This window comes from Hypomesus transpacificus, chromosome 10 (assembly GCF_021917145.1).
Source record: "Hypomesus transpacificus isolate Combined female chromosome 10, fHypTra1, whole genome shotgun sequence".
NCBI lineage: Eukaryota > Metazoa > Chordata > Actinopteri > Osmeriformes > Osmeridae > Hypomesus > Hypomesus transpacificus.
Genome location: NC_061069.1, coordinates 13,318,978 through 13,333,728, shown reverse-complemented (window position 1 = coordinate 13,333,728; position 14,751 = coordinate 13,318,978). Strand labels below are relative to the sequence as shown.

The following is a 14,751-nucleotide window of genomic DNA, read 5'->3' as shown; positions in this document are numbered from 1 at the left end:
CCTCGCTCCCCTTTTCCCTCTCTCCCTCTCTCCCCCACTGTCTACCTCCCTCTCTCCCCCACTGACTCCCTCCCTCTCTCTCTCCCCCACTGTCTCTCTCCCCCACTGTCTCTCTCCCTCTCTCTCCCCCCCTGTCTCCCTCGCTCTCTCCCCCCTCTCTCCCCCACTGTCTCTCTCCCTCTCTCTCCCCCTGCAGGAGCGGTATCTTCAGCCCCTGGTGGCAGTGAAGCTGCTGTTGAGCCCGGAGGATTACGACACCGAGCTGACCCTGGAGTGCAGGGTGGAAGGCTCGGACCTGCGCAACAACGACGACAGGGACAAGTTCCTGGGCCGCGTCACCTTCAGGGTCAAAGTTCGAGAGTAGGGGGCGGAGACACAGGGATGGATCCTGCCTCCACTGGCCCCTACTGTGTACTGTTTAGATGTTTCCTGCTGTCGCTCGAGGGAGGGAGGGAGGGAGCATCTCAACAGTATAAAGAGCGGGCCTCTCAGCTTCTTGTTGCTAACTGGGTAGTTCTGTCCTGTAGGAGTGCTGACAGAATATGGTACGGTCCGATTCCAAACCCGAGCCTGCTGTTCCTCTGTCCACGAGGTTGAGCAGAGAACACACAGGTCTGTGGTGCTACACTGCCATCGTCTGAAGCTGAGATCTGTTTCACTGTCAGTGTCTAGTGTACGTGTCATCGTATCTTATGTACTTGTCATCACATCTAGTGTACGTGTCATCACAATGTCTAATTCATCACTTCCTGGTTCCTGAAGATGTAGAATCTGTGTCATATGATCCTTCACCTTACGCTAACATGCATGTTTCCATAGAAACGTGTTTTCAATGTCAGAGAACAAAACAGAAGATATGTCCAGATTGTTTACACAGTTGTTTACAAGGTTGTTTACAAAGTTGTTTACAAGGACGAGACCACAGTTCCTCCCTAATGTCAGTCACCTCACTGCCTCGTCCCTCCCTTACCCCCCTACCTCTGTCCCCTCACCCTCTCTCCCCTCCCTCTTCCCTCCCCTCACCCTCTCTCCCCTCTCTCCTCCCTCCCCTCACCCTTTCTCCATCCTCACCCTCCCTCCTCTTCTTCCCTCCTCACCCTCCTTCCTCCCTGACCACCAAACTTCCCCTGACCTCACAGGAGGACTGAGACATTGCTCTTCGTATTTAAAGGAACTGTATATGTATGTATGTATATATGTATGTATGTATTTATGTATGTAGCCCATGTGTTCCCGGCGTGTTCTAACACAGCCTAGTTTGGTGATGTCTGGTCTGTCTGTCTGTCTGTCTGCCTCCCTGTCTGTCTGCCTGCCTGCCTGTCTGTCTGTCTGATCATCTTTTATCTAGGCCTACTTATATAATATTCAGTATTTACAAGAGTCACACTGTATTTATTTCAGCCACTGAACTATGTCAGAGCACTGTAAAAAAAAAAAGAAGAAAAGAGAGATTTACTGGAAACATATCTAAAGCAAAAGCTGTATGTCACGAACGGAGCCCACACCTGATGGTATCTTCTACAACACCTGGGCAGAAGATCTCAGCGGCTTTCTGGGTCAATAAAAGTGATTTTGGAGAAACTCGTCATTGTCCCGAGTTGTGTTCTAGCTGAGCATTTGGAGACTTTGCGCTATACCGCGCGAGTCACATAGGGACGCCAGTGGAGGCTTAATAAGAAGAATGAGATACGCCCGTTCGCCGTTGCCAGATTTGGGCAAATTCCTGAACAATTCCTAGTTCCGGGGCAATGAATTACAGTGGATAACAGGATTAACCAAATTTGGCCAAGTGGATTTATAGGTCACATAGGCCTAGCCTATTAATTGTCGTAAACTATGATAACTTGGTTTGACAATCGTTTGCATATTTTGCTTGTTTTAAGGAGCCACCGTTTATGATAGTTAGCTTTAGCTAATGAAGGTTCCCCTGGGAGCTAAGTGCGGCTAAACGTGCAGCGACACTTCCATAGCAACAGGAAGCGAGCCCTGCCATGGGCCCCTGGCAACCACAAGTTAGCGATGCTGGGAAAGTTAGCTAACTAGCCTATCCATGAACAAACTAATTTGGCCTACTTGGTAGCAGGCGGGGGGGCTGACACGTTCTAAACATTCGGGGCTTAGCCCAAACCTAAGACGTCTGGGTTTGATGTGATGTTAGATAGGGACTTTCACAATTAGCCTACTGAGAGCGGGCCTACTGTCTGTAGTGGGCGAGCGAAGCTTTCGGCTATTAGTTAGAGCTTTATGTTTAACATTTAGTTGGACTCCCGAAAACAACAACCCAAATTGTAACCTAAAAGATTCGGGGCTTTTCAGAAAAAAATTCGGGGCTCAAGCCGAATCTGCCCTCCGCTCTGCCCATGCTTGCTAGACAACATTTCAAAAGGCAATCTGCCAATACATTATCCAGCATTCTGGAATGCTAGCCATTTTTCCAAAAATAAATTTCAAGCGTATTTAGATTTGGGCATACTGTAGCCTACTGTCTGTACTCAAGCGTTTTGGCAAACGCTATGTAGGCTAGCCTATAATAGCGGATCAGCGTAAGACCAAGCAAGCACAGTGGAACAGGTATGCTACTGCTCCTATATAAAACCATATTACACCTTTGCCGTGTTGCACAAGCACATTTTCCCCAAACACTGATGAAAGTCAACATGTAGGGTTATTGATAACATAGCCTACTTGGTTACAGCTAAAGATACCACAGGGTACTGAAGAGCACTACGAAGTTGGAGCACTTGCTCTATATATTTTAATAATTAGTGATCACGACTATCTGAAGATCGGTCCATTTGTATTGCTTGAAGGAATCGAGTTGTAACGTTGTATATGTCATGCAGTCTCGAGTGTTAAGGGCTGTTATTACGTCTGCGAACCTCCAGATGTCACTGTGTTTTCAGTTTTCCATGGCCGAAGCTTCGCACCTTCTCTCGGGACAAACAAAAAGAAAGCCCCAAAGCTCCACAAGCAGACCCCCACTCATACACTTATATATTAATAGACCTAACTAGATTTTTCTAGACTGCACCCGACTACATCAAGTCTCTCCTGTAACCTTACACCCCCACCCGTCACCTACGGTCTTCTTCAGACAACCGCCTGGTGTTCCCACCGCTTAAGACCGCCCGGTCCCAACACAAGCTCTTCTCCTGCCTGGTCCCCCAATGGTGGAACCAGCTCCCCACCTCCATCAGGGACACTGACTGTCTCCCCACCTTCAAGAAAAGGCTCAAGACGCACTTGTTCCGGGAGTACAACGGTAGGAATGCTTGGCTGGACCTGATGTTAGTTTCCTCCAGGATCACAATGACTCTTATTGAGTGACTTGTTGCTCTTGTAGGTTAGTTATAAGGAAGTTAAGTCTTGTACTCGCTGTGAAATATTTTACTGCTGATTGATCTTCTACAGGTATTGTCCTGCACTTTTTTCTTGTTTAATTTTTTCACAATGTATGCTTCATGTTTTGGCTGCTTGCAATGTTTGGGACTGCCTCGTTGTTATGATCAGTGACCTATGCTCTTTTGCAAAGCTCTCTCTTGGAAGTCGCTTTGGATAAAAGCGTCTGCTAAATGCATAAATGTAAATGTAACAAGATTATGCACAAGGGGCCAATGTTGGAGTGTAACCCTTGGCTGAGATTTAAAGAGCATACAAATACCAGAGGGTATTGTGCCAAATACTTTTGCATAATCCCCAGGTGTGACTGGTATCCTGTTTTTAGCAAGAAACTCTTCATAAGTGAAAGGATTACCCTTCTTATTAAATAATTGATCTACCAGCAAGATATTATTACAGACCCAAATTTCCAAAAGGAGAGATTTGTGTATTAAAAAATGTTCTTGTTATTCCATATCAAATAGTTGTGAGGACAATTGAGGACAATTGTGTTTGTATATGAGAGACCAAAACAGCCTGTCGATGATACGCAGATCATTTTACGGGTATTCTGTCAATGTCATAGTCACAAGCAAGAAAATATAGCTAGTTTATCTATTATTCCACACTTTATGTTGCAAGTGATACGAGCAGACAAAAGGAAACTTCGGTGTGTTTTTTTAATTCAGCGCCTTCAGCCAGGGACACAGATCCTAAGAACTTTTGTTGGAGGTCGATGTAAAGTCATGTCACCCACAACACTCGGACCTCTGGGTCTGATTCCGTTTTCTCCAGCTGTTGTGGCAGCCACGAACTGCACAGTTGACGCTGGGCATCTATATTGGCCTTAAATTAGTACCAGAGCCTGTTTAAGACATTCTCTTTTCGTACTGTTATAAAGCGGAAAGTATCTAAACCGGAAATTAGAATACACGGATGGCCGCGCCCATCGTGACTTCCGGAATAAGGTGAATAGTTTGATTAAAACCCCTAGTAGATTTCTAGGTCTGGGGGGTGAAATGAAGAAGCATGGCATCCCAGAGTCAACAAGAAGTTAAGGAACCATGCACTCGTGACCCAGACTGATCCTGGTACACACCCCGAACCCACAAGCCCAGGGCTGCGTTTCCCGAAAGCGTCGTAAGCCTAAATTGATCGTAGAATACATCGTATGACGAATCTTAGTTTTACGGGCCGTTCCCAAAGACATCGTAGCTAAAGTGTCTCTTGAAAATTCCAAGTTCATGAAAGTGCATAGATTAGCCTACTCCTTACGAGTATGTTTGGGAAACACACGTAAGGAATATCGATGGTTTCGTTTTTTGCTCGTTATCGGGAAACGAAGCCCAGGTTATTAATCAGTATGGACTAACCCATCTGCAGGGGAGCGTCCAAATAACATACGACAAACATGTTGTATTGGTACATGTAAACATTACGTTTGTCCAATAATCACAGAAAAAAATATTTTTAATACAAATATAGTTGACTGGCACGCAGACTTGTTTTTTAAGAATGTCTTTCTCCTTTCCTTTAGCAAAATGAGGCTCGTGGCTTGCTACACTACACTGTTCCTGTCTCTCTTCAGCCTGACTGACCAGGCTAAAGTAAGACGCACTAATTAAGATAAATACAGTGTTTTATTTCATGTGTTCATTCCCAGGACAGTAACTCTACGCGGACAAGACAATTGTTCTGTTTCTGCATCCTGTGCTGTACAATAATTGTTTAACAAAGGCTCCTATTTTGTTTAGGGTCAACCTAAACCCCTAGTGGCTCAAGGTGTGTTCACACAAACCCTTCATTACACGCTGACTTCACATTTTCAAGTATTTACTTTTATTTACCAGTTCTTTGCATCTTACAATGGTGTGGGGTGTGTGCACGCAGGGACGGACTGCAGCAACATCAGAGATCTGTCCCCCACAGCAGCCAGTGGGGTCTACCTCATCCAGCCCCCAGGGGTCAGGGGGCCTTTCAAGGTATGCTGACATCACTGGTGACGGTTAGGAGTTTGCAGAAGCACTTTGTTGCAAACCCAGTGATCATGTTTGTCTCCCCTGAGCCCAGGTCTACTGTGAGATGCTGCATGTTTGTCTCCCCTGAGCCCAGGTCTACTGTGAGATGCTGCATGTTTGTCTCCCCTGAGCCCAGGTCTACTGTGAGATGCTGCCCGACGGAGGCTGGACGGTGTTTCAGCAGCGTACTGGGAGAGACATTTCCTTCGACAGGAAATGGGCCAAATACAAACATGGTTTTGGCAATCTACGACGTAAGGCATGGCATGTATCAGAGAATACATACTGCACGCTTCAGTTCTGGTTTGATCTGTAGTGTTCAGCTGTGCTCACAGGGATTTGAAGACCAGCTAGATTTGCACACTATGATATACAGTTATGACGACCACATCAGATTTGTGTGTTTCACTTGCCACATGGTAGCTACAATGTTTCCTAGATGGTGTCACTTACATCTCACAGTGATCAGTTGTCTTCCTAGAGGACCACTGGCTGGGCCTGTGTAAAGTCTACGCTTTAACCAAGACCAGGAGGTGGACCATGAAGGTGAACCTGTGGGACTTTGAAGGGGGCGATGACTTCAAGCTGGGTGGCTTGAGGAGTTCCTACAGGATGACGGTTGGAGACTACAGGGGAAACGCAGGTACAGGATTTTCCATCGAAATAAATGCAAGGGTGTAGGTTTCATAATGCATTTAATTTGTCATACAATTTACAATTTACAAAATGTCTCACTTTAACTTTCTCACACCCCCAACACACCCTTTTTTTAAATTAAGAATGATATTTTATGGGCACACCATCGGTTATCTACGACCCTGATTGTGACTGCTTAAACATGATCTTGATGAGAATCACACATTACTCTTGTGACGTATGACCAGGTTTTAGAATGTTGTTTTGTCCACTTGGATTCCAACAGCTCTTTGACCAATGGGCTCTCCTTTTTGTAGGTGATGCCATCCGTGGGCATTTCCCCGGAGTCGACCAGAACGGTTTTGGCTTTAGCACCTTCGGTGACATTGCAGTGAATGATTGTACTTCCTCTATGGGAGGGGGCTGGTGGTACAGTCGCTGTGGATCTGCCAGCCTCAACGGTGACTGGCACCCTACAGGAGAGAACAGGGGCTGGGCGTCTGGCCTCCACTGGCTCACCTGGAGGGGGCCCGGCCCCTACTCAGCCAGCGCCTCACGCATGATGATCAAGACTATTTAGATCTCATTCTAGTAAGTTGGTATCAGCTTTCCTTGTTTGCCGTTTGAGTTAGACATTTTAGAGGATAGAAAAGCACGTAAAGTGTCTTGGATAAAAGTGCATTCTATGCTACAATAAAATTAATTTCATATTTCTTGTTAAAGGTGTCTGCACCTTGTGGTTTGGTTTCACATACAAGGACTTGTGTTCATACACAGAAGGCTCTACCAGAACATGTTGGGTCTTCTGCTACGGGGGGGGGGGAGGCTCTACCAAGAACATGTTGGGTCTTCTGCTACGGGGGGGGGGGGGGGGGGGGGGGCGACGTTTCCACAAAACGTCTTGTAACTGCGCGTGTCCACTACAGCGGAGCGGTGCGAAGCGTCGGCTTCCAATTCATTTTCAATTAAACCGGCCGTTAACGCTCGTGTAGGGCATTGTGGGAGCGTACGAGAGCGTCAACGCCCGGTTTCATTGAAAATGGATTGGAAGCCGACGCTCCGCGCCGCTGTAGTGGACACGCACGGTAAGACTCTTGCTTGAATAAACACTGACTGCCCAACTGTCTGCTTTGGAGAAGGCAGCAAGTGTGATCCAGATGCTCCAGTTCTTTAAATCCAAAACCTTCTCTAGAGCGCAAGTACCGTCATGTCACAAGACATCAATATTGTACGGGTCAGGTGTGTTATAACAGTTTTAACTCCACCTATTCAATTCAGAAAAGGTAGAACCAGGAAGCAATGGAACGTTTCAATCCCTGTATTACGTTTGCAAGCAGAGAGAATAGCCACTAGGTCTCTGAAGCACAGCCCCATGACTCTTATAGGGGAGGGGGTATGTGTCCAGTCAGAACGCATCGTACAGGTTTAGGTATGGTCAGGGTGGCCCCATTCTGACATGACACACACACTTTGTTTTCCTGTTAAGCACCAGACCATTCCTTGCCCAATATCAACCTTTGGCCCTCAGTATCCAAGCCCAGTACATTTGTACAGAGCGAAGCTTTAATACATTTAAACAGCAATGCTGCACATTTCTTTGTCCTAAGCATAGCTTTATTAATATTCACATTACAGGACTATACACTGCGTGGGAATGATTGATGTCTGTGTGATTGCTTGGTAATCAAGATTGCTTTGCTTTTTCTATTTTGATAGTTCTGATTGTTTTACACACATTAAACAAGTTATAGGATTCTTTTGAAACGGGTTGAAAGCCCCCCAATATAGGCCCAGTGTAAACTGGTAAATTACTGGTTGGTTTGGAACATCCGAATTAAAGGATTCATCCCGATCTATAGTCTAAACACTGCATGAATGAATAGCCTTGTCCCCTCAAATGTCTAGTGCAGTGGCAAACAAGGACACAGGTGATCCAAACCCACTCCAATGATATAAACATCCTTGATCCTCCTCAGAAGGAGCCAGATGTGTTGTCCTCTAGGGCTGACTCCGAGGGCTTAACAATAGCTATGTGTGTCCAGGTATAGACAATGTTTTAAATCCTGGTTGTATCTCCATCATATTACACAAGGGGAGAGTATAATGTATAATTCATGCTCCATCTTGTGCCGAAAGCTTTGCCTAAAGCGTTGACTTTACACAGGCCAAGCCAGTGACATGATTTGTGATTTCCACATTCTAAATAGTCACAGTTAAACTATTCAACCTATCCCATTCCACCTCCCCCTATTATTTACCAGTGGGAATGTCCAGAACCATATAAATGATGGACTTGTTGCAGTGGAGATTATATTGGCTTCACTTCATGCCCTGACGAAGTGCTTAAACAAACAGGCAAGTAATACTCATTGTAGTGGGTTTAGATTAGTTTTTTTTACTGGTTTTTGATGTACTTGTTTAAACAGCTATTGGTCATTTCATGGTGTGTTTTTATTGGTGTAAAATTGTACCTTTATTTTAGGATATGTCCAAAGTTTAAAAACTTTAAATTGTTGTCATTATAGGATGTAAAAGTGCACAATTGCTACAAATATTGTATTATTATACTTAAAAACACTACTCTCTTCAGCAACATGAGGAGCAGGACTTACTTGAGACTGGTGTTTGGACTGCTGTGTCTCCTCAACCTGACTGAGCAAGTACGCGGACAGAATGTGAGTAGGACAGGAACTGTCTCCTCATTGTGTGAATTGGTAAAATGTCCTCGCCAGCACTTGGTCCCAGTACTACACTGGACTAGATCTCCTTGTTTTCACTATTTAGTCAGGTCCGAACCCTGCCTGTCCGACCCCTGCCTGTCTGACGCCTGCTCGTCCGACCCCTGCTCGTCCGACGCCTGCACGTCCGACCCCTGCTCGTCCGACCCCTGCTAGTCCGACCCCTGCTCGTCCGACCCCTGCACGTCCGACCCCTGCTCGTCCGACCCCTGCACGTCCGACCCCTGCTCGTCCGACCCCTGCACGTCCGACCCCTGCTCGTCCGACGCCTGCTCGTCCGACCCCTGCACGTCCGACCCCTGCACGTCCGACCCCTGCACGTCCGACCCCTGCTCGTCCGACCCCTGCACGTCCCACCCCTGCTAGTCCGACCCCTGCACGTCCGACCCCTGCACGTCCGACCCCTGCACGTCCGACGCCTGCACGTCCGACCCCTGCACGTCCGACCCCTGCACGTCCGACCCCTGCACGTCCGACGCCTGCACGTCCGACCCCTGCACGTCCGACGCCTGCTCGTCCGACCCCTGCACGTCCGACGCCTGCTCGTCCGACCCCTGCACGTCCGACGCCTGCCCGTCCGACCCCTGCACGTCCGACGCCTGCTCGTCCGACCCCTGCACGTCCGACCCCTGCTCGTCCGACCCCTGCACGTCCGACCCCTGCACGTCCGACGCCTGCACGTCCGACCCCTGCACGTCCGACGCCTGCTCGTCCGACCCCTGCACGTCCCACCCCTGCTAGTCCGACCCCTGCACGTCCGACCCCTGCACGTCCGACCCCTGCACGTCCGACGCCTGCACGTCCGACCCCTGCACGTCCGACCCCTGCACGTCCGACCCCTGCACGTCCGACCCCTGCACGTCCCACCCCTGCTAGTCCGACCCCTGCTCGTCCGACGCCTGCTCGTCCGACGCCTGCTCGTCCGACCCCTGCACGTCCGACGCCTGCTCGTCCGACCCCTGCACGTCCGACCCCTGCTCGTCCGACCCCTGCTCGTCCGACGCCTGCACGTCCGACCCCTGCACGTCCGACCCCTGCACGTCCGACGCCTGCACGTCCGACCCCTGCACGTCCCACCCCTGCTAGTCCGACCCCTGCTCGTCCGACGCCTGCTCGTCCGACGCCTGCTCGTCCGACCCCTGCACGTCCGACGCCTGCTCGTCCGACCCCTGCACGTCCGACCCCTGCTCGTCCGACCCCTGCACGTCCGACCCCTGCACGTCCGACCCCTGCACGTCCGACGCCTGCACGTCCGACCCCTGCACGTCCGACCCCTGCACGTCCGACCCCTGCACGTCCGACCCCTGCTCGTCCGACCCCTGCACGTCCGACGCCTGCTCGTCCGACCCCTGCACGTCCGACGCCTGCTCGTCCGACGCCTGCACGTCCGACGCCTGCACGTCCGACCCCTGCACGTCCCACCCCTGCACGTCCCACCCCTGCTAGTCCGACCCCTGCTCGTCCGACGCCTGCTCGTCCGACGCCTGCTCGTCCGACCCCTGCACGTCCGACGCCTGCTCGTCCGACGCCTGCACGTCCGACCCCTGCTCGTCCGACCCCTGCTCGTCCGACGCCTGCACGTCCGACCCCTGCTCGTCCGACCCCTGCACGTCCGACGCCTGCACGGCCGACCCCTGCACGTCCGACGCCTGCTCGTCCGACCCCTGCTCGTCCGACCCCTGCACGTCCGACGCCTGCACGTCCGACCCCTGCACGTCCGACCCCTGCACGTCCGACCCCTGCACGTCCGACCCCTGCTCGTCCGACCCCTGCTCGTCCGACCCCTGCTCGTCCGACCCCTGCACGTCCCACCCCTGCACGTCCAACCCCTGCACGTCCCACCCCTGCACGTCCCACCCCTGCACGTCCGACCCCTGCACGTCCGACCCCTGCACGTCCGACGCCTGCTCGTCCGACCCCTGCACGTCCGACGCCTGCTCGTCCGACGCCTGCACGTCCGACCCCTGCACGTCCCACCCCTGCACGTCCCACCCCTGCTAGTCCGACCCCTGCTCGTCCGACGCCTGCTCGTCCGACGCCTGCTCGTCCGACCCCTGCACGTCCGACGCCTGCTCGTCCGACCCCTGCACGTCCGACCCCTGCTCGTCCGACGCCTGCACGTCCAACCCCTGCTCGTCCGACCCCTGCACGTCCGACGCCTGCACGTCCGACCCCTGCACGTCCGACGCCTGCTCGTCCGACCCCTGCACGTCCGACCCCTGCTCGTCCGACCCCTGCACGTCCGACCCCTGCACGTCCGACCCCTGCACGTCCGACCCCTGCACGTCCGACCCCTGCACGTCCGACCCCTGCACGTCCGACCCCTGCTCGTCCGACCCCTGCACGTCCGACCCCTGCTCGTCCGACGCCTGCTCGTCCAACGCCTGCTCGTCCGACCCCTGCTCGTCCGACGCCTGCACGTCCGACGCCTGCACGTCCGACGCCTGCACGTCCGACCCCTGCTCGTCCGACGCCTGCTCGTCCAACGCCTGCACGTCCAACACGCCGACCACCTCCACTTGTTCAAGGTATATTCTCATGCTACTTTTACTTTCAAACTTTGTCTCATGAGTTCACTTATCATTTAACTTCAAACTGTCCTAGCATCATTCTACAAACATGTGTCTATTCAGGGACGGACTGCAGCAACATCAAAGACCTCTTCCCCACTGCAGCCAGTGGAGTCTACCTCATCCAGCCCCTGGGATTCAATGTTCCTTTCAAGGTATGGTGACGTCACTAGGCAGAGCCGGCCCAAGGTAAAAGCGAACTAAGCAGCTGCTTAGAGCCCCTGTGGCCACCAGAGGGCCCCCAAGAGCACATTAAATTACAGTTCAATGCAATAAAAAAAATATATATATACTTTTTTTTTTTTATCTGCAACGATAAGCAAAGCTGAGGGGCCCCCAAATCAATTTTGCTGAAGGCCCCATAAACACTTGGGCCGGCCTTGTCACTAGGTGACAGTTGGGCCGGCCTTGTCACTAGGTGACAGTTGGGCCGGCCTTGTCACTAGGTGACAGTTGGGCCGGCCTTGTCACTAGGTGACAGTTGGGCCGGCCTTGTCACTAGGTGACAGTTGGGCCGGCCTTGTCACTAGGTGACAGTTGGGCCGGCCTTGTCACTAGGTGACAGTTAGTGAGTTGGCAGCTTTGTTGGATGCTACAGAAGGAGGAAACTGAAACGTTATTTAGCTGGATGTGAGAAGTGATGTTTGAGTGTTTCTCTGCCTGAGTTCAGGTGTTCTGTCGGATGCTGCCTGATGGAGGATGGACGGTGTTTCAGCGGCGGACTGGCGGAGCCGTTTCCTTTGACAGGAAATGGGCCGAGTACAAACATGGCTTTGGCAGTCCACGAAGTAAGGCATTCAACTGTTATTGTATAAATGTTCCATGATGGAGACAAACCACGGTTATCACGGTCATTTCAACATCATACATATAATTCATTTTTAAGAAGGCGTCACACCCTGTGTTGGTCTACTGTAATTAAATTACTTATCCACTGAAAAAGTAAAGTAAGGGATTACAGTTCATTTTTAGGTAATTTAATTACAGTTACTTGTAATGTACTTGCCTTACATACTGTAAATTAGTCAAACAGTTCTGTATAAATCAATATTGAATTAAAATCTAAATGTATCATTTTAGGGTCAAGTGAACGCTGCCTCTTTAAAATTGTTCAAAACATGAAGCATACATTGTGAAAAACTAAACAAGTGCCAAGTAGCCTACTGAAGCACCTCACCAGGCAGCATCGACGAACAGTTTTGAGTGATCCATGTTCATCAGAATCAGAAAGGGTTTTAATCGCCATGAAAGTTTGCACACACTAGGAATTTACTTTGGCATCGACAGATAACACCTCAGCAACACCTGTTAAGCAGGCAAAACTTGATTTGACATCGCCAGTGCAGAAAGTGTCTGAAGGTGAGCTTAAAACAAATATTGTAAACTAGATTGCAGGAAGAGATGCTATTGCTGCGTTCTGTAGAATCCTGTGATGTCGTGTTTAACTTAAAGTTAAGCTTTTGTGTTATGCACATCTTGTTTGGTAACTAAAGATGAAAGAAGGTTACATGTGTTACTAAAATGTTGAGTATTAGTAGGCTATGTTTTAAAAAGCTAAAAGGCTAAACTGTTCCAAGTTTGACTTGTATTGAATTCTTGAAAGACTTTCCTTTCTGATGTCTATCCAGTCAAGGTTTTTAGGGATTGTAAGAAGTAATGCATTACATTACTTATTGAGTAATTAAATTACTTTTCAGACAGAGTAATTACTAAAGTATTTTAAATACAATATTGATGAAGTAATTAGTAATTAATTACTTTTTTGAAGTAACTTACCCAACACTGGTCACACCTAAATATGTGGTTTCCCTCTTAGAGGACCACTGGCTGGGCCTGTGTAAAGTCTACGCTATAACCAAGACCAGGAGGTGGACCATGAAGGTGAGCGTGAGGGACTTTGAAGGGGGCGAAGCCTACGCTGAGTACGATGACTTCAAGCTGGGTGGCTTGAGGAGTTCCTACAAGCTCTCGGTTGGAAACTACAGGGGAAACGCAGGTAAAATAGTATCTAGTATAATAGTATCTAATAGTATCTAGTAATAGTATCTAGTATAATAGTATAATATCTGAACAAATGTATATTTTGACAAATGTATATGTATAATATGATAAAGATTTTAAACATTGTCTGAGAGTCAATGAATCTGCTTGACATCTCTCCACTGTTGACCAAGAGGAGGCTGTTTAACCCCAGCTTGTTGCAGCAGGGCTTGATCCACTGTCTCTCCCCTAACAGGTGACGCCATCCGGGGAGGCTCTGATGGTGCTGACCAGAACGGTTTTGGCTTCAGCACTAAAGATGTGGACACAGACGGCTGTTCTCCCTGCTTCTTCGGTGACATTGCAGTGAATAAGTGCACATCTTTTATGGGAGGGGGCTGGTGGTACAGTCGCTGTGGATCTGCCAGCCTAAACGGTGACTGGCACCCTGCAGGAGAGAACCGGGGCTGGGCGTCTGGCCTCCACTGGCTCACCTGGAGGGGGCCCGGCCCCTACTCAGCCAGCGCCTCACGCATGATGTTCAAGGCTATGAAGGACAACACATCTGGCTCCTTCTGAGGAGGATCAAGGATGTTTATATCATTGGAGTGGGTTTGGATCACCTGTGTCCTTGTTTGCCACTGCACTAGACATTTGAGGGGACAAGGCTATTCATTCATGCAGTGTTTAGACTATAGATCGGGATGAATCCTTTAATTCGGATGTTCCAAACCAACCAGTAATTTACCAGTTTACACTGGGCCTATATTGGGGGGCTTTCAACCAGTTTCAAAATAATCCTGTAACTTGTTTAATGTGTGTAAAACAATCAGAACTGTCAAAACAGTAAAAGCAAAGCAATCTTGATTACCAAGCAATCACACAGACATCAATCATTCCCATGCAGTGTATAGTCCTGTAATGTGAATATTAATAAAGCTATGCTTAGGACAAAGAAATGTGCAGCATTGCTGTTTAAATGTATTAAAGCTTCGCTCTGTACAAATGTACTGGGCTTGGATACTGAGGGCCAAAGGTTGATATTGGGCAAGGAATGGTCTGGTGCTTAACAGGAAAACAACGTGTGTGTGTCATGTCAGAATGGGGCCACCCTGACCATACCTAAACTTGTACGATGCGTTCTGACTGGACACACATTCACTCCTCAGTCTCTGTACACTAGGACGTGTTCCTGATTGGTTAGACTGAGGAGCAGAGCCCTCTGGGTAATTAACTTAATTGGTCAGGACAGGTTGTTGGCCATGTTGGATGTGTGCAGGGAGAGCATAAGGTACATCTGATCAACGTGTGTGTTCTGTCTGTTGAGTCAGCTGTGTGTGTGTGTCCTGTGTGTTTATGATGTCTGTTCCTGTGTGTGTGTGAGAATAAGAACTCCCAGGAAATGAGAGCCTGAACTTTGTTGCTCGTTAG

The 14,751-nt window shown here is 49.4% G+C and overlaps 2 protein-coding genes across 5 annotated transcripts; both read left to right on the top strand.

Annotated features, from left to right (window-relative positions):
• The first annotated feature begins 4,309 nt into the window (after nt 1-4,309).
• On the top strand, nt 4,310-9,007 carry LOC124473210 (angiopoietin-related protein 1-like). Of its 4 annotated transcripts, XR_006956703.1 has the most exons (9): nt 4,328-4,469; nt 4,916-4,985; nt 5,133-5,160; nt 5,269-5,360; nt 5,533-5,650; nt 5,878-6,039; nt 6,350-6,623; nt 8,623-8,707; nt 8,817-9,007. XR_006956703.1 is itself a non-coding variant. In XM_047028545.1 (8 exons), exons 1-7 carry the CDS (start codon nt 4,315-4,317, stop codon nt 6,610-6,612), a joined length of 765 nt encoding a protein of 254 aa, XP_046884501.1. In that variant the 5' UTR covers nt 4,310-4,314; the 3' UTR covers nt 6,613-6,623; nt 8,623-9,007. The 4 variants fall into 4 exon arrangements, 3 of the variants coding, with proteins under 3 accessions (XP_046884501.1, XP_046884500.1, XP_046884502.1); XM_047028545.1 differs by having other exon boundaries at nt 4,310-4,346; nt 8,623-9,007; XM_047028544.1 differs by lacking the exons at nt 8,623-8,707; nt 8,817-9,007 and adding an exon at nt 8,294-8,385 and having other exon boundaries at nt 4,310-4,346.
• A 2,047-nt stretch (nt 9,008-11,054) lies between these two features.
• LOC124473211 (angiopoietin-4-like) lies at nt 11,055-14,279 on the top strand (the record flags this gene model as incomplete). The annotated part of the gene is made up of 5 exons (XM_047028547.1): nt 11,055-11,298; nt 11,404-11,495; nt 12,011-12,128; nt 13,157-13,336; nt 13,577-14,279. Coding segments are annotated over 5 exons (957 nt in total), but the record flags the coding sequence as incomplete, so codon positions are not given.
• Between the last annotated feature and the right edge of the window lie 472 nt (nt 14,280-14,751).